Source organism: Diceros bicornis, chromosome 26, assembly GCF_020826845.1.
Source record: "Diceros bicornis minor isolate mBicDic1 chromosome 26, mDicBic1.mat.cur, whole genome shotgun sequence".
Taxonomy (NCBI): Eukaryota; Metazoa; Chordata; class Mammalia; order Perissodactyla; family Rhinocerotidae; genus Diceros; species Diceros bicornis.
In genome coordinates this window covers 28040019-28060024 of record NC_080765.1, presented here as the reverse complement: position 1 = coordinate 28060024, position 20006 = coordinate 28040019, and the positions used below count along the sequence as shown (strand labels likewise).

At 54.0% G+C, this 20006-nt stretch overlaps 1 protein-coding gene across 6 annotated transcripts; it reads right to left on the bottom strand.

The window, feature by feature from the left end:
• Positions 1-52: 52 nt before the first annotated feature.
• On the bottom strand, positions 53-18442 carry ERN2 (endoplasmic reticulum to nucleus signaling 2). 6 transcript variants are annotated; one of them, XM_058569848.1, is made up of 22 exons: positions 18247-18442; positions 16336-16441; positions 15952-15985; positions 15631-15703; positions 14035-14107; positions 13786-13893; positions 13346-13447; positions 12132-12396; positions 10130-10208; positions 9896-10043; positions 9658-9779; positions 8781-8936; positions 8383-8515; positions 3763-3847; positions 3392-3581; positions 3196-3295; positions 2916-3115; positions 1471-1618; positions 1257-1384; positions 569-692; positions 417-484; positions 53-333 (listed from the first exon to the last, which is right to left on the bottom strand). In XM_058569848.1, exons 1-22 carry the CDS (start codon positions 18340-18342, stop codon positions 121-123), a joined length of 2751 nt encoding a protein of 916 aa, XP_058425831.1. In that variant the 5' UTR covers positions 18343-18442; the 3' UTR covers positions 53-120. The 6 variants fall into 6 exon arrangements, with proteins under 6 accessions (XP_058425831.1, XP_058425828.1, XP_058425829.1 ...); XM_058569845.1 differs by having other exon boundaries at positions 417-692; XM_058569846.1 differs by having other exon boundaries at positions 417-692; positions 8383-8512.
• Between the last annotated feature and the right edge of the window lie 1564 nt (positions 18443-20006).

Genomic DNA, 20006 nt, shown 5'->3' with positions numbered 1-20006 from the left:
CCTGGCGTGGGCTCTGGGCACATCTTTGCTCCAGTATCCCCAGGCTGCCAAGCCTCGGCCAGTCTTTTCTGACGCTGAGGCCGGGCTCAGCCACAGGCCCAACTGCTTATCTGGCCGGCCTCAGCTCCCAGCAGACCCTGGGCACGGCTCCCTGGCGTCCAAGGCTGTCGGATAGTAGGGCAGGAAGAGGCTTTCGGAGGCGCAGCTCCTCATGGCATGGTGGGTGTGGAGGAGCAGCCGTGGGAAGCGGCTGGTGAAGTACTGGACGAAGCTGTCTGGCACGTGGCCGAGTGCCTGCTGCACCTCGACCGGGAGCTCCCTGTAGTGGTGTTTCTGGAGGGGGGAGAGCAGAGAGCCTGGCTCAGCTGTGCCAGGCGTGCCCAAGGTCCAGGCTGCGCCCAAGCCCTAGAACACACCTTGTTCCTCATAGCGCGGAGCAGGTCTCGCACTGACGTCCCCTTGTACGTCCGGAACCTTCTCAGATCTGGTGGGGGCAGGGAAATCACTGGCAAAGCTGTCCCTGCCGGCCCCCTCAGCCCCCCGGGCCCACCCTCGGTCTGGCCTCTACCTGTCTGCAGCGGCACCGAGATGTGCTTGTGCCAGTTGCCCTGGACCACCTCGCAGCCTCCTGCCTCCAGCGCCATCACCAGGGCCCCCTGTTCAGACTCCTTCTCCAGCCAGTCGCTGACGTCCTGGGACCCCACAGAGCTCCTGAGCCTCGTGGCCAGCGTCAGGCCACAAGGCCAGGAGCATTCTGGAGCTTGGGGAGCAAAGCCCTGAAAGCTTCTTGGTTTAGGATGGTGAGGACAGCTGCCTCCCACGGAGTGCAGCCTCTCTGCGCCACCGCCCCCTCCCACCAGGTTATCCCGCCAGATCTTCACCAACCTAAGAGGTGGGTACTGTTGTGCCCATTTCACAGATGAGCAACCTGAGGCTCAGAGGCACAAAGTCCCTTGCTCAAGGTCACACAAGTGGAATGTGCTCTCTGGGCACGGGTATAGCATGATGACACGGGCTGAAAGGGGGCTGTATTCTCACACACAGGCAGCTGGGGCTAGGAAAGTGGTAATGAGCAACTGTGGAGTGCCAAGATGGCGATGTAGGAGTCTAGGCTCCATCTTGGTTTAGATAAGGAGCCCGGCTGCCTGGAACAGGTACAAGTCTCTTTTCCCCCAGCGAGTCTGGCTTCCCCTTTCTTGGTGCTTGGGACCTAAACTTGGGACTTTCTGGGGCCGTCCCCAAGGTTTCCCCCTGACCTGGAAGAACTGGAGCTGCTTGGCTCGGCTCCAGAAGAAGGGGTGGGCCTGCACCTGGCGAGCAGAGGGGCGTGCCTGCGGGAGCGGGCTCAGCATGGCCTCAACCAGGTCCCGGGCGACGACCCTGTCTGGAGGGGCAACGGGGAGGGATGACTGCAGGCCCGCCCAGCCTCGTGGTCTGCTTCCCTCTTCTGCCGGGCCGGGTCCCCCTCACCATGGGCCTCTTCCTCCAGGTGAGCCAGACAGGGGGCCCCTGCAAGGATGTTTGCCTGGCGATAAAGACTCTCTCCGAAGGGGTGGCCGCCACCGGAAAGCACGTAGTAGAACACGCAGCCTGCAGAGAAGATGTCCACCGCGCTGGTCTGGGGGCCAGAGAGATGAGCGTGAGGAGGACGCCTCTGCTTCCAGGAAGTCTGCCTGGCTAAACTCTCCTATGGGCTGATATGGAGCTGGGGATTTGGTTCAGACTAGAACTCAGGGATGCTTGCTGAGAGGATCTCCTTGGCCCCAAATCCCCTCCCTCTGTACCGTTGAAAGGGGCCCATGGTTTTCAACCAACATCTTTGCCCTAGTTGAGGTTTCCAAGCGCCACTCCTCCAGGTGTAGCAGGTAGCATAAGTGAGTGAGGCTAGCCAGGCATGAAACGATCAAGTGGCCTGAGAACTCCATCGTCTGGCCCAGGCCCTGTCTGCAGGTGGCAGCTGGCACTTAGCTCCAGCTGGTTGCCTCCAGGGGACTCTCCTGGGGTGCCAGAGCTTTGATTTTCAAAGAGAATCCAGAAATCCAGATTTTTATGTGGAATTTCCCAAATGTTAAAATATTGGCCACTAATTAAAGAAACAAAGCCTGTACAGGCTCACAGCATCAGTGCCTTTGGTGTTGGGGCCTCCAGGTGGCCATTTCTAGCTTTCTTTTGACTTCAGGGGTGGGGGTGGCTTTGCCTAGTGACTGTTCTGTTGTGTTACTCTCATCTATGCCCATGACTTCAACATTCACCAGCACAGTGATGACTCAAAAATCTATAATCCTGGGGTCCCAAACTCAAGTGTCTCTGGGGGGTCAGACACTGCCCTGTGCTTCAATTGTATTAGCTCATCGGATGCTCCCCAAACCCTCGAAACCAGTGGTTCTCCACCTCGGATACGTGTTAAGTGACCAGGGGCCTTACCCCAGGCTATTCAGGTGAGAATCACTGGATGTGGGGCCTGGGAAGCTGACTTTTTTTTAAGTTCCTCAGTGATTCTGCAGCACAGTGAAGACTGAAACCATTTTATAACTCAGGGTTTCTCATTCTCAGCACTATTGACATTTTGGGCCAGATAATTCTTTGTGCTGGGGGCTGTTCTGTGCATTGTAGGATATTTAGCAGCATCCCTGGCCTCTACCCACTAGATGGCAGTAGTAAGCCCCCTCTCCCCAGCCAAGAGTGACAACCGAGAATGTCTCCAGACACTGCCCAGTGTCCCCTGGGTGGTGAAATAGCCCTTGGTTGAGAACCACTGCTCCAGGTAAGAAGGGATGAATTATCCCCACTTAACAGATGAAGAAACAGGCTTGGAGGAGTGACTCAAGGTCGCACAGCGGTGATGTGGAGCCTTGTTAGGAGAGGAAATGCGCCAGGGAGGGATTCTGGCTGCCTAGGGTGGCGGGAGGACTCACAGGGCTGTCTGGCGGCCGGAGCTGTAGGAGTTCGGGCGCCATCCAGCCTTCCGTGCCTGGGATGCCGGAGCGGAGGCTGAAGCTGTGGCGGCCTGCAGGCAGCTTCTTGCAGAGGCCAAAGTCTGAGAGGACCACCCTGCCTCGGCCCAGGCTGTCGGGCCCCGCGATGAGAACGTTGCCCGGCTTCAGGTCCCGGTGCACTGAGCGAGTGGAGGGGAGAGCTGAGAGCCCAGCTGGGGAGGGCAAGGGCTTGGGGATGGAGCGAGGTGGGGGCCCGTACCTATGTGTAAGGAATGCAGGTGGGCCAGGCCAGACATCAGCTGCTGCAGCACCGTCTCAGGCTCCAGGCCCCAGCGGCCCAGCTCTGGGGTTTCCACGTACTGACAAGCAGCAAGGAGCCAAGCGTCACTCTGCAGCCAAGACCTCGCGGCCACCCCCCCCCCTCCGCACCCCCCCCCCCCCAGCTCCAGCCTCACCTCCTGCAGCGAGGCCCGGCAGAGCTCCAGGGCAATGTAGTGGAACTGGGGTCCCCGCTCAGTGCAGAAGTAGCGGAGCACGTTGGGGTGCCTGTCCGACTCCTGCAGCAGCTGGACCTCCCGCCGGACCAGGCCGAAGCATTCACGGAGGAGCCGCTTGACAGCCACTGCCCGCCCCTCAAACTGGCCCCTGGGAGGTGGGCGAGCAGAGGTTCGCGGAGGGCGGATAAAGCACAAGGTTAGCAACTGGTGGGCGACTTACCCACCTGCACCCACCTCGGGGATTCTTGGAAAGAATCGCTCTCCAAGGGACAGTGGCTGAAAGGGCTGTGAGGGCCTCATCTTCAGCCCGGCTCCTGGCTGCCACTCACCGGAAAACAAAAGTCCCGCCTGCCCCACGGCCCAGCACGTCCTTGGCGTTGAAGGAAATCTTCCCCACCACGGTGAGCTGCTCAGCTGCGGGGAGAAGAGGGTGGGGTCTCGGGGTGTCAGCCACACCTCTGCCCAGTCCAGACCCGCCGCCCCCCACCTTTCTCTGGACTTCCATGCCCAGCCTGCAGCCAGGCTGCCACCTACTCCTTGTGTGTCCTTGGGCAAATTACTTAACCGCTGTGCCCCGGGTTTCTCCTCTGTAAAGCAGGACTCGTGTTAATAATCCCGTACGGAATTATTGCAGATTAAATGAATAAATGGAAGAAAGGTGGGGGTGAGGTTTGATATAGTATCCTCTTTCATCATTCTCCCTCGTTTGGCATTTTCTGCCCAGGTTTTTACTTCCTCTGTCACTCTCCCTACCTCTAATATTTATAATAAACCCTTTAAATGGAGGAATTGGCTTCCAACAGGAAGGTGAGCTTGGGCAGTTAGAAGCACTGTGTGTGTGGGGGGGTGCGGTCGCAGAGAAGACTGCCCCAGACAGGAGGGGGAGCAGTGGGCATCTGGATGCGAAGCTGCCCCAGTTGGAGTAACTGTCCTAGGGTGGCAGGGAGCCCCCGGAAGGCCTTGGTTTCCTGTTAAGCAGGGTGGGGCTGGCTCAGGCGGCCAAGGGCTGTAGATGTGGACAGTTACTGCTCTTCTCTTTGGGGAGCTTGCAAGAGACCCCTCACAGTGACCCAGACACGTCTGGGCAGGCTGTGCGCTGCTCAGCTCCAAGGGGCACCGTTCATACAGCTGAATGTATCGGGTGCCCCGAGAGTTGTGCACCCCTCAGGGGCCCTGAGAACACTCTACGTAGGAAGAGCTGCCAGCTTCGGTCTCTGCAATCGGCTTTAGGAAAAGCAAATGCAAATCAGCCTCAGGGATCAGTGAGAGAAGTGCCAAGCTGTCCCTCAGCATCTCTCTGGGTTCTTTGCTGCAACATTCATTCCCCTCTGTGGGCAAGATGCAGGCAATCACCTAAATTTGTGTGCCCTGGACTCTCAGGGGTGGGTGGGCGCATGGCCTTGCTGGAAGCACATCACCCACAGGTAAGAGTGGGCCCGTCTCTCCGGCAGCTCGGAAAGCAGGGACGGAGTTGCTGGAAAGCCTGTCGGAGCAAGCCCTGCTCAGCTGGCTCCATGTGAGGGGCCCTGAGCACTTCTGGCCCCTCTTTTGTACCGCTCATTTGGTTTTGCTGGGTTTCCTGTCTCCTGTGTGTCTGCCTTTCCTGCTCTCGATGCCCTTGGCGTGGGGTAAACACTCACTGTGTGCTTTCTGGGTTAGATATTCAGGAGCACCCTCAATGCTAGGATGGAGGCCAGACTTATGGCCATGAAGGCCTTGAATGCAAAAATAATGAGCTGGGGGAGGCTTAGTCTGCACACCCAGATGCACCATCACTTGGCTCAGCCTTCTACATCATTATAACGCAGCAGGAGCAAATGCAGGAGTGAAGTTCTAGAGTAATCAAAGGTTGTCATATGAGGGGGAAACAGTGTGCAGTCAGAATTACCTCTGAAAATCCTGAGAACACGTGATGCATTTTGCTGCTGATTTTACACCGGGAAACGCTTCAAGTCAGTTTGCCAAAGTGCAAACAGAGGTACTGTCCCACAGCTGACCTGCCTTTGAATCCCTGAGCCTCCACTTAACTGGCTTTGTGAGCTGGGGTGGGAGTACTATGAACCTTTCTGCCTTCTTCTCCTCTTCCATAAGCCAGGCATTATAATAGTATCTGCATCACAGGGATGCTGTGAATATCATACGAGTTAATACACGCAAAGCTTTTAGACAGTGCCTGGTACACAGCAGGCGCTATATAACTGTTAGCTCTAATGTTAGCTCTGTTTCAGCCAATCAAGCTCTGGCTTGACTGCATCCACTTGCTGTTGAATATACGATGTAGCCAGCGGTCCTGAAGGACCCAACCAAGCACGTGTAGATGAATTTGTGGAAGTTCAACGAGAGTAGGATGTGACTCCTCTGTAGATTTTGTGAGCCATAGAAAGGTCCATGAGGAATGTCCCTCTCCCTGCACCAAGAGAGCAAGAGCAAGACTTTCAAGTTCAGGGTTCCTGACATAGATGTTCTAAGAATAGGTTAGAGGCTGCCACAAGGGGCTGGTGCTAGAGGGTTTTTTCAGAGAGTGGTTCTTGGAGCTTTTCTGCCATCAGCCACATTCATCTATTTGACTCCCCCTGGACTAAATCAAGATTTCGATACACTCGATAGCTGCATATCAGATGGGCAAATCAGCCTATTAACTGTACCTCTGCCTGTTTCTCATACCTGATCAGTACATATTCATTCGTATGTATTTATTGAGTTGAGAAGTGCTGTTTAAGAATCTCCAGTGCCCAGTGTCAGCCATTGATCCAACAGATATTCACTGAGCCATACTCTGTGTCAAGAGATTGTAGCAAGACAGGCTTAGCCACTGCAGTTTAGACAGGGCACCTGTTCTCCAGTTTGCCACAGTCCCTACCACTCCCTATTCTCTCCCCTATGTAGCTGCTTCACTCGTTTACTTTATCCGGCTGACCTACCCGTAAGCATAAGTTCGCAACCCTCCTTTCTGCTTCCAGGATGTGTCCCCTGCTTTCTCTCATCTCTGAACCTTTGCCTGTGCTGTTGGTGCCACCTACAATGCTCCTCCCCACTCCTCCCTGCTCACTTGGTAATTCCTTCTTATCCTTGGGATCACAGCTTAGACATCACTTTGAGGACACTTTTTTTGTGTGTGTGAGGAAGATTAGCCCTGAGCTAACTTCTGTTGCCAATCCTCCTTTGGCCCTGGGCTAACATCTGTGCCCATCTTCCTCTACTTTATATGGGACGCTGCCACAGCATGGCTTGATAAACGGTGCGTAGGTCCGCACCCAGGATTGAACCTGCGAACCCTGGGCCGCCAAAGCAGAGTGAGCGAACTTAACTGCTACGCCACGAGGCCAGCCCCTGAGGACACTTTCTATTTCCTCACATCTGAGTTACATGCCCCTCCTCTGTGTTCCCACAGCTGCCTATGTGACCCCACCATCACAGCATTTATCACGTTACCTAATGCATGTCCTACCGAGGCTTTGCCTAGAGGTCATGAAAATGCCAAAGTAAAGAGTTTATTAGCACTTTAAACAAAGAAAGTGAAAGAAATAGAAAAGTTTTTTTTAATTACAGAGGAAATCCAGTATTATGTAGAGATAGTTATCACTGAGTTTCATAACAGAGGTCCCATGCTCTATCTGCGTGTTTTATTTTCTTGAATTCTTGTTCTGAAGCCTTGATAACACTTTGATTATTTTCTTATAGTGGGTAAAGGAGTCTAGGTATTTTATATAATAAGGTGTCCTGGCTGAGCCAGGGCTGGGATTCAACATTCCCTTTTCTATTCCTCCAAGGATTATTGTATCTACTGACACAGACAATCAAGGAGACATCTGGGGAAGGAATTGAATCATGCCAATGACTGGGGTCCAATGGACTGTGAGTGAGGGACAACTGAAGGACAATGGTAGGGGACCACAGGGCCCTTTGATGAGAACTACCCTGGGAAAAGATGGAGTCTGGGTTGTCTCGGAAAGACCCAGCTCAAGTCAGAAGGTCCAAGGAGATGAGCGTTTCAGGGTGCAGTGGGGTGTGTTATATGTGGACCCACCCAGAGCCAGTAAAGTGACAGGAACTGTAGCACCTCAGGGCTCAGGCAACTCTGTGTTGGGGGACTTCCTAAAAGAGCTGGCCCCCGAGGAAGGGGGGCTGTTCCCTCTCAGCAGAGGCAAGGCGAACACAAGGGTGAATGTTGGGAGCAGCAGTGGAGCATCCAGCCAAGTGAGGGACAGACTTCAGCCTGAGTTAAAGGGACAGCAGAGTGGCTCCAAGGCAGGAGGTAGTGGTCTGAGCAGTGACCAGGAGGTGCCAGCAGCAGTTCATGCAAACGACCAAAGGCCAGCCCAGCCCAGAGCCAGAGAAGCAGGAGAAGTACCCTGGATGGACCAACAACAGCATGTGAGAAATCCCTGGAGCATCCCACGGACACCAGAGGAAGCTTGAAAGGGCTCGTTTATAGGATTAAATTGAGAAAAGAGGAGAGAAATGTTTAAAAAGTAAAAAGAAGAGAAAAGGTGCCAAATTGTACCTAGGTTATTTACTATTATTCTTACCCAATATGACGTTATTTTAACACAAATGTTAACAACATCACTAGGTACGATTTAATAACAATGATGATGGTAACCTCTCACAATGAAGTGGGTGTTATTATTCCCATTTGACAGATGAGAAAACTGAAGCTCAGAGGTGTTAAGCAATTCGTCAACGTTAACAGAGTGGAGTTAGATCTATACCCAGCCCTAGCTGCATCCAGAGTCCTTGACAAAAACAACAACAATAAAAAGTGACGGCAGACATTTCCAGAGTGCTCAACTGCCTGGCAGGCCCTGTTTGAAACACTCTCTGATTAGCTCATTTAGGCTTAGCCACCCCACTATAGTGGCTTCTAATAAACCAACTTTGAAGCTAAACCTGCCCCCTCTTTTTTTCTCTGTCCCTGACTCTGCCCTTTCCTGTTCACTCAAGCTCACCTTCAGGGTCTTCAAGTGGCTGGGCTTGCTCTGAGGGGCTCTGGAGGTCCCGTGAGGTGGCGCCCAAGAGCTGGCACTGGGCATCCTGTGAGACGTGAGAAGGGCTTGCAGGTGCCGGCGGATCCTGCTGCTGCTGAAACATGAGGGCCTAAGAGGGCTTGGCCCTGCCAGGCCCTGCCCCGTGGTGGGCCCAGCAGCTGTGCCTGAGATGGCCTGGCACTGGAGCGTGAACATACAGAGCACAGCAGCTGGGGCTCGGGGATCTGCTGGGAGGAAGGCAGGGGGCAGAATCGGAGCCGTGTGAGGGAAAGAGTCATCGAATGGTCTGGGAGAGGAGGAGCAGAGTTCCCCCCAGGAAGACCCTAACACGGACCTGAGACCAGGGACGATGGGCTTACCTGCCTCATCAGGAAGAGAATCCACCCGCCCAGGAGGACAGCAGAGAGGCTAGCTGCCAGCAGGTCTTGGGGTCCCAGCCCTGGATACAAGTCTGCGGTTTTCTCTTCAGGATGCAGCTCCAGGTCCCAAGGTTCCTCTCGGCTCAGGCTCAGGAGCTGGGGACAAAGAGGCTTTCACTCTTACACACCCCCTCCCGCTGTGGAACCCCTAACCCTTCTTCATCACCCAGTACAGGGCTGGGCTTAGCTAAAGGGGCAGTGAGTGAGTGGTCTGTATGGTGGGAAACATGGCACTCTCCGTGGTGCTGAAACATCATGGTGCCCCAGGAGAGCCGTCTTCCAAACCTAGCTGATGACCAGCATCTCCTGCAGTGTCACTGAAAAATATAGATACTCTTGGGGCATCACCAAAAAAATGCAGATATCCACCTCCAGAGATTCTGAATTCAGTGGGTCTGGAGTAGGCTCCCAGGCGATTCTGATGAGCAACCAGATTTGAGAATTATTGTTCCAGGTCATGGCTGTTCCTTCTTAATTTAAACTACTGGTGATTCTTGTCCAGCCCTCTCCCAGGAGAGCATGCTTTTATAGTTTTTCTGTTTTCATTTTCTCACTGTATAAATGTTTTGTAACTTTTATGTTGAAGAATAATAAAGAAAACTGTGATTCATGTTTCACAATTTAGATAACCAATATCTTTTGACACTTCTAACACATTTCTGGCAATAACAAAACAAAATTTTTTCTTCTGGGAAACTATGTGAAGTCAACTGACCTACCCCTAAATGTTGTTCCTAGAAGTCTGAGGAAAAGGCCCAAGGGCTGCCCGCCCACCGGCTGAGTCTCCCCCCATGTCCTCTGCCCCTCTAGCACTGACCTCCAAGAAGAAGGCTGGAGCCTGAGTGCTCTCTGAGGGTCTGGCCTCAGCAGTTCCACTCACTGGGGCTGGATGGATTCTCAGCATGGTAGTATGCAGGACTGGGGGTGGCTCATGGTGTCCTAAGGGGCAGGGCAAAAGTCAGCAGGCTGAAGGTGACCTCAGTCTTTCAGCTCAGAAGCTGGGCTCACAGGTCCTTCATGTTCATCTATTCCAGATTTGAACCAGAGGATCTTACCAATGAGCAGCCACTGGCTAGGGAGGGCCACACTCCCTGAGGGGTATCTGACAGCAGTGCTAGGTGAGCCCTCTCGCTCTCCTGAGACTTGGAGTGTCACCTCCTCTGTGATGGGGCCATCCACGGGGGCCAGGGTCAGTCCACGAGGCTATGGCAGAGATGGAGATTCATGAGTAAGAGGGGCTCCTCTCCTGCTCATCCCCTCTCTCCAGCCCCTCAGAAATCCCTTCTCACCACTAGGGCCACCCCTGTGTGAACCAGTGCTTTGGAAACATAGAAGCCAGCTTCATCCTTCCCTACATACAGCGTCATCCTAGTTGGGGAGAGGAAAAAGAGGAGAAGGCTGAGTGATGGTGGCGAGTAGTTTCAGTTATCACTGTACCCATGTCCTTGTCTTGTCCCCTCCCACATCGACTCTGGGCTTGGCCATGTGACTTGCTTTGGCCAGTGAGACAAATAGCAAATGTGACATGAACAGAGGCTTGAGAAGTGCTTGTGCACTGGAGATTGTCCTCTCGCGTTGTTCTTTGGAACCCTGAGACCACCATGTAGGAAAGCTATGGTAGCCTGCTGGGGCACGAGAGACCTTATTTGACACCCCCTAGACCAAACAGTCCACCAACTATGATGTAGGTGAGTGAGGCCATCCTAGATCGTCCAGGATCACCATCTAACTGCCTAGTCAGCCTGACCAGAAAAACCTGAGCAGTTAGTCAGCCTGCCTAACTAAGACTGCCTAGACCAGAGAAACCAACCACCTACCCAAAGAATCTTGAAAAATAATAAATGTTTGTTGTTTTGAAGCTCTAAGTCTTGGGGGTGGCTTGTTATGCAGCAAAAGCTAACCGATACAAACTCTATAGTCAATGTTTTTAAATCTATGCCTAGCCCAGACCTCTTTCAAGAGCTCAATTTTCTGCATCTGAACTCATCACCTCATTCCTTACCTCCCCCTCCTCCTCCTCCTTCTCCTCCCCTTCCTCCTCTAGTGCTCCCTACCTCTGAAAATGACAGCACCCACACGCTTCTAGACACCTGAGCATGACCCTTGACTCCTTGCTCACAATCACCAAACTTGCTAATCACCAAATTCTTACTGGTTTTTCCTCTTAATATCTCTTACCTTCCACTTATTTCCATCTTTAGTGTTTCCACTCTAGTCCAAAGTGTCTTCGTCTCTTGCCTGAACTAATGCAATATTCTATAAGCATCCACTTCCTCCCCTATGACACTCTTACGATATTGTTCACACTGCAGCCAGAGTTATCTTTCCAAAATGAAAATATGATCAAATCACTGCCTTGCTTAAAACCCTCCAGTGACTCTTCCTTACTTCTCTTCTAGGAGAAAATGTCCAAACTCTTTAAATGACCCTACAGATCCCTGCTTAACTTAGTCTCAGACTTTATTCCCTGCTCAGGTCTATGCTCCAGTCTTATTAAATTTCTTTCTGTTCCCTGGTTGCTATGCTTTCTCTCTCTTTTATATCCTATTCATCCTTTAGGTTTCAATTTAGATATCCCTTCCTCCAGGAAGCTTTCCATGACTGCCTCCCACCCCCAGTCTCAATTAAGCTACCCTTCCTATATATTCCCACAGCAAATCTATACTTCTCTTGTATCATCCTTTATCATACCATATTATAATTGCCCCTTTACACACCCTGTCTCCCCTATTAGACTCTGAGAGTTTCTATAGGTAGGAACACTGGCTGTATTATTGTACTCCCAGAGCCTAACAAGTGACTGGTCCATAGTAAGTGGTCAATTAATGTTTGTGGAGCAAACTAAGTGAAGGGATAATCCCTGATTTTCCTAGACTGTCTCTTGATTCTCCAAGATGGGGACACTAAGGTACTCAATGCTATAAGGAAGGGTGACATTTAGTCTTTAACAATCAATGAGGCACAGCACCTACCAAGAAGAACAGGTGCTGGCTGTAGCCCTGGAGTGGAGACCTGGAGGCCCCTCCTAGGCCAGATTTTACTCTATCAGTTGCCGAGCAGTGGGGCTATCCAGGGGGTCCTAGAAGCAGATGGTGGGGGGGGGGGTGCAGGGCACTGGTTATTTACCAACCTGTTATTTACCAACCAGTTTGGCAAATAACCAATTTGAAATATTTTGACCCCTGATTCAGCTGTACTGGTGTGTCAAGGACAAACATCATGCCTGCCCATGGGCCTCGGCAACAGCACTTCCAGAGGGCTCCTCCCCACTCCCCAGGCATGGGCACCTACAGCAACTGGATGTCCAAGGCAGAGAAATGGGTGGCTGTGTCTTGGGGACCCGAGGCAGGCAGCCGGATGTGGCCCCAGCGGAGGGCGAGGAAGTGCAGGGTGTCCCGAGCCAGTGTGAGATGGGGTAGCTGGCGCAGGCTGTCCTGGTGCCAGGTGTAGATGCCCATCACAGGCACGCCCAAGTCCTGTGTCCACAGCACCGCCCCACTTCCTGGGTCCACAGTTAGCAGCAGGCCCATCCCACAGGATGCCAGGTGGCTCATGTCTGCCAAGAAAGATGGCTGGGGAGATATGGTCAGGGAGCTCTGACGTGAGGCACCTCGGAGCATCTTGGGGTGGGGAGCTGCTCTGAGGGTGGGCCATGAGGAGGGCCACTCAGGTGTATGAGGTCAGGTGAGATCACCTGAGGGTTATCAGGACATGAGAAGGTCAGTCTGAGGTCACTGGATCATTCAGTCAGTCAGGGGGTCAGTCAGGGGCAACTGAGGAGCTGGGCAGGATGCAGGGGTCAGGTCAGGGTCATCCAAAGGTAACTCAGGTGTGTGAGTCAGTCCAGAGAGAGATCACTTAGGATGTGGGGTGGTCAGTCACGGTCTGACTGATGGTCACCCAAGATCGGTCAACCAGGGTGGCCCGGAGGCATGTGGGTCACTTGGGAGACATTTAGAGTGTGAAGGGGGTCAGTCAGGGGCCCTGGGGGTGTCATTTGTGATGTGTCAGGGTTACCTGTGTGGGTTCTCATGCAGACTGAGAGAGTCAGGGTAGAAGGGGTTGATGGGGCACCTACGAGGTCACTCAGGCAGTTGGGTAGGACAGTCATGTCGAGGGGGTACTCAGTCTGGGAGGAGGTCGCTTAGGGTCATCTGTCAGGGGTCGTTCAACATTGGGGATCAGTTAGGACATGTGGGGACTGCTCAGGGTGTATGAGGGTTGCTTGGGGTCACTCAGGATGTGGGGAGTCCCCCAGGGTGCCCTAGTTGGGCTCCCGTGGAGTGCGGAGGAGCTAGGATGTTAAGGGCTCTCGGTACAGGACGGTCAGGCTGGGAGTGGAGGGGTCACTTAGGTCACCCATCAGGGTGTGTCATTCAGTATGCGGGGTCCCTGATGAGGTCAAGTGGGTCAGAATGCGGTGGGGCTTAGTCGTGGATGCCACCCAGGGTTCCCTGAGTTGGGGGCCTTGCTCCAAGGTGGGGCCAGAGAAAGGCGGCACTCACACTTCCCAGGCGAGCCATCCATGGGTGGTGCTGAGTAGCGGCGGTAAGTGGTGTTCCAGCGTAGGGCAGGGGCCCTGGGGTCATGCATGGTGACCGTGTACTCTGGGGATGCCCAGAAGCAAGGTTACCAAGCACACCCAGCTGACACTCCTCCCACCCCCACCCCAGGGGACATCATCTTGTGGGGGCGAGTGCTTGAGCACCTGGCCTGGAGGCCAGAGTCTGTGAACAACACAGTGGCAGAAACCAGGTCTGTTTTGGTTACTGCTGTACCCCCAGCTCCTTGTTCAGTGCTCAGTGAAATGTTTGTTGACTGACAGATTGACTGACTGGCTATCTGGCAATTGCTATCCAAGTTGAATCCAAGTTGAATGCCAGACCTGGGCAGGGCAAAGCGGGGGGCTGCTCAGAGCTTGGGGAGCAGCTGGGGCCTGACTCACGTGTTCGGCCGATGTAGAGGAGGGGGGTAGAGGGACTCTCTGTGGTCAGTGTCATCTGTGTCTCCCCTGACTCAGGGTCCACCACAAACCAGGCATCCTGCTTCCGGCCTGTGGAGGTGGAAAGTAGGCCAGCTCTCAAGATGGCATGGGTGAAGGTGTTTGTCCTATCATGGGACAGCTGGCCCATCATGACCCAGGTCCCTGTCTCTGCTGGCCAGACCTGGACCCACAGGCTGGAAAGGTGCTTACCTGTGTAGAAGACCCCATCGGAGCTGCGGCATGGGGAGGCGTGAACCAGCTCCGGGATGGTGAAGGGCAGTTTCTAAGGAGAGGGAGACGTTCCAGGAAGGAACGAGAGCAGAGAAACACAGACAGACTTTCACTCGGTACAGTTATTATAATTTCCATTTTCCAGAGAGGCTAAGTAACTTGGCTAACGTCACACAGCTAGTGAGTGGCAGGGCCAGGCCCTGAACCAAGGCAGACAGTTTCCAGAACAAGCACACTGAACCATTTTGCTGCACAGCTTCCTAAATCACACACTTAAGACTTCTGGTAGGCTTCAGAGTTCTGACGAAGCACATTCCACCCGACTCCCTGTGATAATCCAGAGTTGCGTTCAACAGCCCCCATCAGAGTCCTGATGTGGAAGATGGAAAAAATGGCCACAAGTTCCTCCTGTCCCGTGTATGTCTGTGCAAGGTGACTTTTCAGCTCCTCCTGTAAACAGGTGGAGTCTATTTCTTCACCACTTGACTCTGTGCTGGGCCACGTGACTTGCCTTGGCTGATGAGACATTTTGTGTTAGTGCCATGGAGTTGATTCCGACTCCTAGTGACCCGGGGTACAGCAGAGTGGGACCCTGCCTGGTCTTTCTGCGCCGTCCTCTCAACTTCCAGCGCTCTATCAGGCAATGCTCCCCTGCTATTCACAGGTGTTCATGGCCAATTTTTTTGGAAGCGGATGGCCAGCTCCTTCTTCCTAGTCTGTCTTAGTCTGGAAGCTCCACTGAAACCTGTTCACCATGGGTGAACCTGCTGGTGTTTGAAATACCAGTGGCATAGCTTTCAGCATCACAGCAACACAATGCCGCCACAGTCTGACAACCAACAGACAAGTAGTGTGGCGCCCTGACTGGGAGATGAACCTGGGCCACAGTGGTGCCGGATCTTAACCACTAGACCACCAGGGCTGGTTGATGAGACGTTAGCGAATGTGATACAAGCGAAGCTTGAAAAGAGCTTGTGCACTGGCCTTGCCCTCTCTTGCTGCTTTGGTTCCCTAGTTGATTCCACGTGAACAAGCTCAGGATTGCCTGCTGGAGGCCGAGAGACACATGGCCCGGCTGCCTCCGTCAAAACCCAGCCAACCCCCGACCAACTTTCAGAAAGAGAGCCGTCTAGGTGAGCAGCAGCTGACCACAGATGCCTGCGCAAGCTCAGTCAAGACCACCCAGCTGAGTCTGGCCGACATTGTCATCCCACAACATTGGGAGTTAAATCAATTGTTTTTGTTTTAAGCCATTGAGTTTTGGGACGATTTGTTACTTAGCAAAAGCTGACTGATATATAGGTCTCTACCTAAAACTCTCAGAGTCCTGGAGAAGCTCCAGTGGTGCCCTCAGAGGCCTGAGAGTTAGCCTGCTCTGCAGACACAGCCAGAACCACCCCACCGCCTCCTGTCGACAGGTCCCTCCAGATAGCTTTCCCATAATGCACTCAGAGCCCTGACTTAACCCTCTGCAGGACACTCAGATTCTGACCACACAGCTCCTTCTACCCCTTCAGTGCTCTGGCTCACAGAAGCCCTGGCCCTCTCCCTTCCCAAGCACCGTAGGAAACATACCATTAATCCCTGTTGTTTCTGGGTCCCCAAGATGTACAGGCTGCCATCAGCTGGGTCTGAGAGAAAGGCTGTCCTGCAGAGCAGAGAAGAACACAGGGAAGGTTGGGTGCACGCCCCCTGGTTTCATGAAGGCCCCCTGTCCCTCCACCTTCCCAGCTAGCAGGAGCCCACCCTTGCAGGAGGCACCAGAGAGCGCCAGACCCAAATTTCCTCCCTTTACTTCCAACATGCTCCCCTCCTCCCCACCGAACACCCTCTAGACAACAACGGCTTCCCCATCTCCCAGATGGCCCCTCCTTAAAAGACCACAGGTTCACTTACTCCGTGACGTACATTGGCCCTTGGATGATGGGATCTGCAGGGACAGGGACAGGGACACGGAGCATGAGTAGCCCCCTCCAGACTCCCCACTGGAAAGCACAGCTCATATTCACTGGGGGCTTACTGTGTGCCAGACACCAAGCCAAGCATTTGACGTGTGTGTAATGTAACCCTCCCAAGACCTCCGTGAGGCACGGTGAGGACCTCGAGGCTCGGAGAGGAGAAGTGACTTTCCCAACGCCACACGGCTGGTAGGTGGTGAAGCTGCCTGCAGACACTGCTGGTTGGATTCTAGACCCCGTGTTCTTATCCTCTATGTCTCAGTGATGCCCCCCCGCCCCAATTTGGGGTCCAAGGAGGGAGGAGTGACCACCTTTTGCTCACCATCTTTCAGTGTCCATTTCAACTCCCCCGTCTGCTTGCTCAGTGCGTGGAGACTTCCATCCAGGGTGGACACGAGCAGGAGGCTTTCTGGCCTGAGGGTCTGGACCTACAGTGGGAAACACAGTCACCACCTCTGAGAGGCCTGGGACCACCCCTTGTCCTGCCCCAGGCAGGGCTGGTTGTGACTCCCTGCTCCTCTGGCGGACAGAGAAAGAAGGAAGGATGATTGGAGAAGGTGCTGGCCCCACCCATTGATCTCCTTGACTCGAGAGAGGGGTTACAGAGGGAGCCAACTCAATGTAACTTTTTATTAAGCTCCCTTTGTGCCAGGTGGAAGAAACTCGGTGCCATGTGGCTTCTCCCAGCTTTTTTCCAGCTCCCACTGTGTCTGAAGTCCCACCACTTCCCCTCCCCCCTCAGTTCCTTTCGGTTTTTCAAGAAGACTGAGGGCCTTTGCAAAAGGACTTCACTGACCCTTACAGCCCCCCTAGGAGAATGGTGCTGTTATTCTCACCATTGTACAGGTGCCGGAGACTAAGGCTCAGGATGGTTAGGTAATTGGCCTAAAGCCATGCAGATAACAAACGGCAGAACTGAGACTTGAACCACCATCGCTGAGATTCCAGCACCTGGTCTCCTTTTCCTTTGCCACACTGTCTGCCTCTTTTGGGATGACCCCTTCTGTCCCCCCAAACCGGCCCAGCTGCTTTTGGTGCCAGGCTCCTGTGGGTCCCCTGAACCAAGGCTGGGGGTGGCCGAGGGAGGGAGGGCTGGAGCTGCCCTTACATCTGGGTTAACTGCTGCCCCGCTGGGTTAACTCACTTGCTCTGGCCCCTCCTTGAGCAAACAGGGTGCGGCTGAGCTCCCAGCAGGAACCCTAACATCCGGGTGGCCCAGCCACACCCCTGCAAAGGCCACATCCTGCTCCAGGACCCTCAGGTTTGGGGCGGAGCCAATGGTTTTGGTGGAGAGTCAGGAAACTGCCTCCTAGCCCCTCTCTTTCCCCAGCCGGTTCCCTGATCTGCACCATGGCAGGAGGGAAAACGGTCTAGAGAAGACGCTGCACACTGGTTGCCCACAGCTGAGTTTTGTCTGACCATCGTGGTGTTTAAAAGTTTGTCTGTAACTAGCTGCCAATTTTAAAAAATGGAGGATTTCACTTAAAAGAATCTAGATTTCTAATTTTTCTCATTTCTAGTTTTTTCTAGTTTTTCTGGAAACACTCTATCTGGCTACACTGGGCCCCCATTCCTACTTGGCAACCGTGGGGTGGACCCAGAGCTGGAAGCGGGGCCTGGGGCCGGCAGGAACAGCTAACCCTACGATCCTGTTAGCTGTTCTGGGGGCTCCAGGCTGGACACGTGGGTTCTAGTCTGGGCGCCTTTGCCTTGCTGAATTTCTGTAAGACTGGACCCTTCTGCTCCCGGCAGAGCTGGACCAGATCCCCACATCTACTTATTTATCTCAGAGGTTCGGAACCTCTGGTCCAGTCATAGGTAAGGGGCGTGTTGTCAACTGCCTGAATTTGCCTTAAACCGGGTGTGTGGGCGCGTTTCTCGACGGAGGACCCTTACGTTGATGACATGTTCCGAGGAAGCCGGGGTCCCAGACGTTTTAGACGTATGGCAGTGAAACCAGGCGCACCCACCCGCCGGCTGTTCCCTCCACCTGCAGGAGGGGCGGGGTGTTCCGTCCACCTGCGCCCTTCCACGCTGGCATGTCTTTTCAGCTAGGTGTTAGTGGGAGCAACCGGGTAACTCCCCAAAGCTAGGCGGTTTTCAGTGGCCAGGGGCCGACTTGGGGCGACCCGGACCCGGGAGGGGGCGAGGCGCCCCCTGTTGCCCCGCCGTGCCCCAGCCCTCCGCGCCCCGGCCCCGACCTTGGAGGCTCCGCGCCTGTCCCGCTTCTCACCTGTGGCGCGAGCGTCCCGAGCAGCGCCGCGAGCTGGACCACGAGCCGGAGCCGGAGCGGGGGCCATGGGCCCGACCCCCGGGCCGCGCTCGCCATAGCCGACGGCAGCCGCACGGCAGGCCCGGTCCCTTGGTGCCTCCAGGGCACGGCGCGGCCCCCGCCCGGCCTGGAGGAGACTCCGCCCCGGGCTGGGCTAGTTGGGTACGCAGAGGCTTGGGCGCAACCTCAGCCTGTATTCCGCTCCTTCCTCCGCCCTTCCCACCACACACCCGCATCCCCCAGTCACCCCGCAAGGACAGCTCTGAGCTTTCCTGGGAAAGGGATTTTACCACCTGCCGAGTACTATACTTCGTGCTTTACATCCATCATTAGCTCATTTTGTCTTCACAGCATTGCCGATTTAAAAACAAAGGCTCAGGACCAGAATTCCAACTCAGATGTCTGACCTCAAGGACCTCAAGCCGTGTGCTCTTTGTCACTACGCTAGTGGCCTCCACTGAGAGATGATGAAATATGGATGAATTGATTGACTCATTCAGTAAATATGTATTTAATAGGCCAGCCTGGTAAGCCGGAGAGATAAGATCCCTGTCTTCATAGAACTTACAGATTCCTACATGTTAGGTATCAGGCAATACAGCATCAAGGATCCTTGCTGCGGCAGTTACAGTCCTGGTGCAGGCGGACCTCCCCAGCTTGGTTCAAGGAGGCCCTGCAGGGGTCCAACTGGTTTTCAAGTTTTGGCTCATTTATTTCTCCTGCTTCCTTGTGTCAAAATCCTTGCTGATTTGAGGATCATGCAGCCTGGCTCTGCCACCCTCTCCCCTTCCTCCTCTTTGTCATCTTTGGCCCTCCTGGTCACACCCCCACAGTCACTGAAGTCTTTGCTAGGTGGCCCATAGCTTTCATCCCCACTACAAATCCTGCCATCATCATTAGTGGCTTTGGTGTCACTTGCTCCTGCACATTAACCCTGACCCACGCTGTAATCAGCTCACGATTACCCAGGCTCCCCCAAGTAACCCCAAGTCCATTTTGCCTGGCTGGCATCTCCATCCCTCAGCTGCTCCGAGGTGGGCTGCTAAGGGCTCACAGGCGCTCGCTTCTTTATAGAATTGCCCTTGACTGACTGCAGCAGCCTAGTGCCCCCTGCCCATGTCTGACCGACATGGGGGTACAGAAGACTAGCCCCTTTGCTTCAAGGTGGGACCAACTTTGTGGTGCAATTTGTGCTCCGGAGGTCCCCGTGGGATCAGGCTGGAGCCCGTCTCCAGCCGAGACCCCTCCACTTGGCTCTTTCCCCTGTCCCATCTGCTTCCCTCCCTCATCTTCTCTTAGAGAGTTCTTCCCAACACATCACTTGGGCAAGAATCCCTGTCTCAGGCTCTGCTTTTAAGGATCTAATGTAAGGAAAACTCTAATCACATTTTCATCAAATATAGCCTTAGAAACCCCAACTGCCTCAAGGCACAAAAACCTCTTTTAGAAATATGTACAGCTGGGCCGGCCCCATGGCTCAGCTGTTAAGTGCACGTGCTCCGCTACTGGCGGCCCGGGTTCGGATCCCGGGTGCGCACCAACGCACCACTTCTCCGGCCATGCTGAGGCCGCGTCCCACATACAGCAACTAGAAGGATGTGCAGCTATGACATACAACTATCTACTGGGGCTTTGGGGAAAAAAAAAAGGAGGAGGATTGGCAATAGATGTTAGCTCAGAGCCGGTCTTCCTCAGCAAAAAGAGGAGGAATGGTATGGATG

Excerpts from the sequence above, each read along its gene's own strand:
- ERN2 (XM_058569845.1), bottom strand. The coding sequence starts at position 18,342 with ATGGCGAGCGCGGCCCGGGGGTCGGGCCCATGGCCCCCGCTCCGGCTC. Across the intron at positions 16,442-18,246 it reads TCGGGACGCTCGCGCCACAG|GTCCAGACCCTCAGGCCAGA; the intron begins GTGAGAAGCGGG and ends TTCCCACTGTAG. Across the intron at positions 3,848-8,382 it reads GCCACTTGAAGACCCTGAAG|CTGAGCAGCTCACCGTGGTG; the intron begins GTGAGCTTGAGT and ends TTCTCCCCGCAG.